This window comes from Lolium perenne, chromosome 2, assembly GCF_019359855.2.
Source record: "Lolium perenne isolate Kyuss_39 chromosome 2, Kyuss_2.0, whole genome shotgun sequence".
Classification (NCBI taxonomy): Eukaryota; Viridiplantae; Streptophyta; class Magnoliopsida; order Poales; family Poaceae; genus Lolium; species Lolium perenne.
This window is the reverse complement of record NC_067245.2, coordinates 1,204,748-1,209,569: the sequence shown is the minus strand read 5'-3', so window position 1 is coordinate 1,209,569 and position 4,822 is coordinate 1,204,748. Positions and strand designations below refer to the sequence as shown.

The window sequence follows — 4,822 nt, the reverse complement described above, 5'->3', positions numbered from 1 at the left end:
AACCTAGCATCGACTATTTAGAAATGGGTGAACCGTGACATGACAAATTAACTCGTATTACCGTGTAATTGTTGTAATAAGTGTGCCTGAAACACTACGATAATTCTAACAAAAAGTTGCAGAAAAAAATTGGCCATGATCGACCATACACCGGCCGAGGCCCAGATATTTCACACATCTTTTTAAAGAAACTAGTCTATATATTCCAAAAGAAAGTGTTACGCGCATCGTAAACTGTGTAAACCACATGTCCATACATAATAGTATATAAAGAGATGCCCATGCCAAACACAACCAAATTGAGCTTTTGACCTGTAATTTCCTAGTTTATTGGAATGAGAAAAGTTACGTGCTGGAGCTAGGGCTAGGCTAGCCGGTGGCCATTGTAAGGGTCATACTTCTTTAACAAAGCTTAGGTTGCTAGCTAAAGCAAAAGGTGGCGAGTGAGCGAGCGAGGTGGCGAGCTCATCGTGAGCGGGGATCGAGCGCGCCATGCATGCATGCTGCATGCACTGGCCAGCGTGCGTGCAACCTGCATGCACTGTGTACGTGGACGCGCATACGGGATGCTAGCTGGCACTACACTGTAAAGTGGCTGCCCACCTGGGCAGCTGGCCGGTGAATGGTTGGAAAGGCTTGATCAGTGGTGTTTTCATTTTCCTCTTGGACTTGCATGAATTTGAAAACTACCGATACCAAAAAAGAAGAATTATAATACTACCTCTGTCTAAAAATAAGTATCATACTGTTGTCTAGATTCAGATGTATTCTACCACCCTGTAAAAAGTCAATGTGAGATCAATACTATGTATCTTGGGCTGCGGAAAAATGACAAAGTGGCATGCTACGTACTCCAGATAGGCGGTAGATGGCGTTGCAACGATGAAGCTTAGTCATACCAACTACGATGGCCATGGTCTTGGTGCAACCGGCACGCAAACCTGACCATCTCCTTTCAGGCTGTGAGACCGGAAAAACTGGTTGGGGTAAGGCTCTGATGATGACACACAATATAAGAGGCGTGATTGTTGTTGGATGTTCTGGCTTGTGAGGCGTGCTTCCATTTAACGATGCGCATAATTCAGGATGCGAGCGGCCACACCATAGTGTTGGGAGACATTTGACTTGTTGTCATCTCGCAAGCATTCCCCAATTCTTCCTTTTTTTTTGCATAGTAGGATTCTCTCTTCTAGTGGCGAGGTTTTGCATCAGGGGCGGGCGCACAGGGTGAACCTAGGGGACCCCCAAAATTTAGATTTTTCCCTAATTTGAGAAATATTGGCTACATATATTGCTTATTTGGCAAATTTTTATCACAATTGGGAAGAGCAATTTTTTAAGGTGTGCCCATCCTCTAATAGTTTTATGCGTCCGCCAATGTTTTGCATTGGTAGGTTTGTTTCCCACCATGCACTTGTTGATGTCCCATACACACATGTACTCAAAGTGTACTGTTGTGTCAACTAAGTATATTTTCTCTTCAAAAGGGGAAGATCGGAACATCCTATTTTCTACTCCTCCGTTAGGGATTGTAAGACTGATCATTAGAAAGTAGAACATCTGAACTTTTTAACGATGTATGTTTTGTTATATCTTATATTACGTTGGTTAAATTTACGACCTAGATATACGCGTCGGCCTTACAATCATAACGGAGGTAGTATATATCAACCAAAGTACTTATGCAAATTTAATTTTACGGCACACATATTGTGGGAACATTGGTTAATCAAGATCACGGCCGGTAACAAAAATGATCAAAATGAACAGAGCAAGCATGGCTTCACATGTAGATAGGAGCCGCGAATCATGATAATGACGCAAGACTAGCCAAAAACTGTTGTGCACAAATATATTAACGAGCATGTATCTCGATGCAAAGTACATCATGCATGAGATAGGGGCGCGGCGGCCGGCAGCGGCGGCAGGTCGTCCAACCCTCTTCAACGGACTCCCCAAGCTGGAAACAAGGGGCGGGTGGTGGCCTCATGTTCTCCATGGGTATCACTGCATGTGTCCTCACCCGCTAGAATCTTGCATCACCTTGATGAGTCTCTCTCTCTCAAGAAAATAATAATCCAAATAAAATCAGATTTCTCTCCCTCTCTCTAGGAAAAAATCAAAAATAAATTATTCGATTTTCTTTCTCTCTCTCCCCTAGAAGGACTACTGTGGATTTTTTGAAATTTAAAGGAACTTAGATCCTATCAATCTCCAAATGAATATAATTTCCTCCGTGATTCCCATCATCATGCACCACTCCATCACTTGCTCGCTCTGGAAGCTCTCTCCCCCCTGCTCCTTCACACACCCTTTCCACCCTATATAAGCACCACCCCCCTCTCCCCCAAACCACCAACACAAAACACTTACAAACAACAACACCAGCTACAACAGCTCCACCACCACCACATTCTTCTCCCTCATCACCATCCATCTTCAAGCAAAACCCAAGAAGAGCTCAACAGCCATGGTGCTCCTCCCTACTGATCGCATGGACAGCCTCTTCTCCCCGCGCTGCGTGTGGGTCAACGGACCCATCATCGTCGGCGCGGGCCCCTCGGGGCTCGCCGTTGCCGCCAGCCTCCGTGAGCAAGGGGTTCCCTTTGTCGTCCTGGAGCGCGAGGACTGCATCGCCTCGCTTTGGCAGAAGCGCACCTACGACCGCCTCAAGCTCCACCTCCCCAAGCAGTTCTGCGAGCTCCCCAGGATGCCATTCCCGGCCAGCTACCCGGAGTACCCCACCCGCCGCCAGTTCATCGAGTACCTCGAGACCTACGCAGCCACCTTCGACGTCAAGCCGGAGTTCGGCAGCACCGTGCAGACGGCTCAATTCGACGAGACCTCCGGCCTCTGGCGCGTGCAATCCAGCTCCTCCTCCGGCGAGAGCATGGAGTACATCGGCCGCTGGCTCGTGGTCGCCACGGGGGAGAACGCCGAGAGCGTGGTGCCCGACATCCCCGGACTCGGGGAGTTCGCGGGCGAGGTGGCACACGTGTCCGAGTACAAGTCGGGCGACAAGTACAAGGGCAAGAGCGTGCTGGTGGTGGGATGCGGGAACTCCGGCATGGAGGTATCCCTCGACCTCTGCGACCACGGGGCGCTACCGTCCATGGTGGTGCGCGACGCCGTGCACGTCCTGCCCCGCGAGGTCTGCGGCAGGTCCACCTTCGAGCTCGCCACCATGCTCATGGCATGGTTCCCGCTCTGGTTCGTGGACAAGATCATGGTTTTCCTCTCCTGGCTTATCCTTGGTAATCTCGTCGGCTTCGGCATCCGCCGCCCGGCCATCGGCCCGCTCACGCTCAAGAACATGTACGGCCGCACCCCTGTGCTCGACACCGGCGCCATGGCTAGGATCAGATCCGGCGACATCACCGTCGTGCCGGGAGTCTCTCGCTTCACCAAGAACAGGGCTGAGCTCACCGACGGCACGGCGCTCGACATCGACGCCGTGGTGATGGCCACCGGGTACAAGAGTAACGTTCCCCAGTGGCTCCAGACCAGCGACGGCTTCTTCGGCAAGGACGGATACCCTACAACAGCGTTCCCAAACGGCTGGAAGGGCCAGTCCGGGCTATACTCCGTCGGGTTTACCCGCCGCGGCCTCTCCGGCGCCTCCGCCGACGCCGTCCGCATCGCCAAGGACCTCGGCCACGTGTGGAGGGAGGAGACCAAACCCACCAAGAGGGCCGCCGGAGCATGTCACCGTCGGTGCATCTCCGTCATCTTCTAAACCAGCACGACCACTAACCACAGATTGACAGTGCGTGAGCGTGCATGGCGCATGCATCAGAATCCCCTTGATTGCTTCGTTAATGTTGATTTGTTCTTTGTATGAGTGTGTGGAAAAAAGTGTTAATCATTAGGTTAATTAGTTTAAAAATTATACTTAGGATAAAAAGACAAGTGGAGCCCTCTCGTCAGTGGGGGAGTGAAGTGAGCCCTAGGGCCGGGAATTTTATTACTGCAGCTAAGGGCGCATGGTCACTGGTGTACAGCACAGTCAGAGACTTAGCTTGCCCGGTGATGAAGGATGAGGCTCTTGTCATTGACCATCTTGTAACAATACCTTTTTTTCTTACTTTTACTACATTTTGTGTAATATACATGAGTACTGGTGCAATATATATATGATGTTCTTGTTTCACAATTTATAGTTATTTATTTTTACTTTTATTCTCTGCCAACAAGCAATTTAATAGATTCTAAATAAAAAAATTCAAGCCAAGGAAAAATAGATGTGTAGTTTGAGAAACCGTAAGGAAATATGAGTATAAGAGCTTTGTTAGTAGAATTTGTACAAAATGTCGAGTAATTTGTAGGTGTGGACGAATTGTAATCATTTTCTCTAGTACCAAGATAAACAAGACAGTGGTAGTCTTTGGAAAAAAGAACCTTACTTTCCAAAAAAGTTAACCCACATAAACTGAAAATCCAAATAGAACAATATCAAATAATTAATGTAAACGGTATATTTTACCTGTTTTTTTTTTTGTAAAATTCTCTTCTTATTATTTCAACATATATTTCTGAAATACTCATAAAGATAGTATCATTCTCTCTCTATATAGTTGCATTAACATTTGGGAAACGAATGAGGAAGTGGAGATGTACAGTGGTGTCCCTTTCAAGGAGCCAAGAATTGATTGAGGAAACATGGCGGGGTGGTGTGGGCTGTGGAATTCCCAGGCTCTTGTCCTCTGGTTGTCTGCTCCTGCCTGCAATATGCACTAGTACTGGATCTGGGTCACCATCCCAATTGGCTCCTGGTGCTCCGGGAAGTTAAATCAGAATCAGATCTCACTCACCTCACCACTAC

General features: G+C 48.1%; 1 protein-coding gene across 1 annotated transcript; it reads left to right on the top strand.

Annotated features, from left to right (window-relative positions):
* The first annotated feature begins 2,367 nt into the window (after positions 1-2,367).
* Positions 2,368-4,153, top strand: LOC127330895 (probable indole-3-pyruvate monooxygenase YUCCA5). The gene has a single exon (XM_051356967.2). The coding sequence runs from the start codon at positions 2,471-2,473 to the stop codon at positions 3,734-3,736; it is 1,266 nt and encodes a 421-aa protein (XP_051212927.1). The 5' UTR covers positions 2,368-2,470; the 3' UTR covers positions 3,737-4,153.
* Positions 4,154-4,822: the final 669 nt, after the last annotated feature.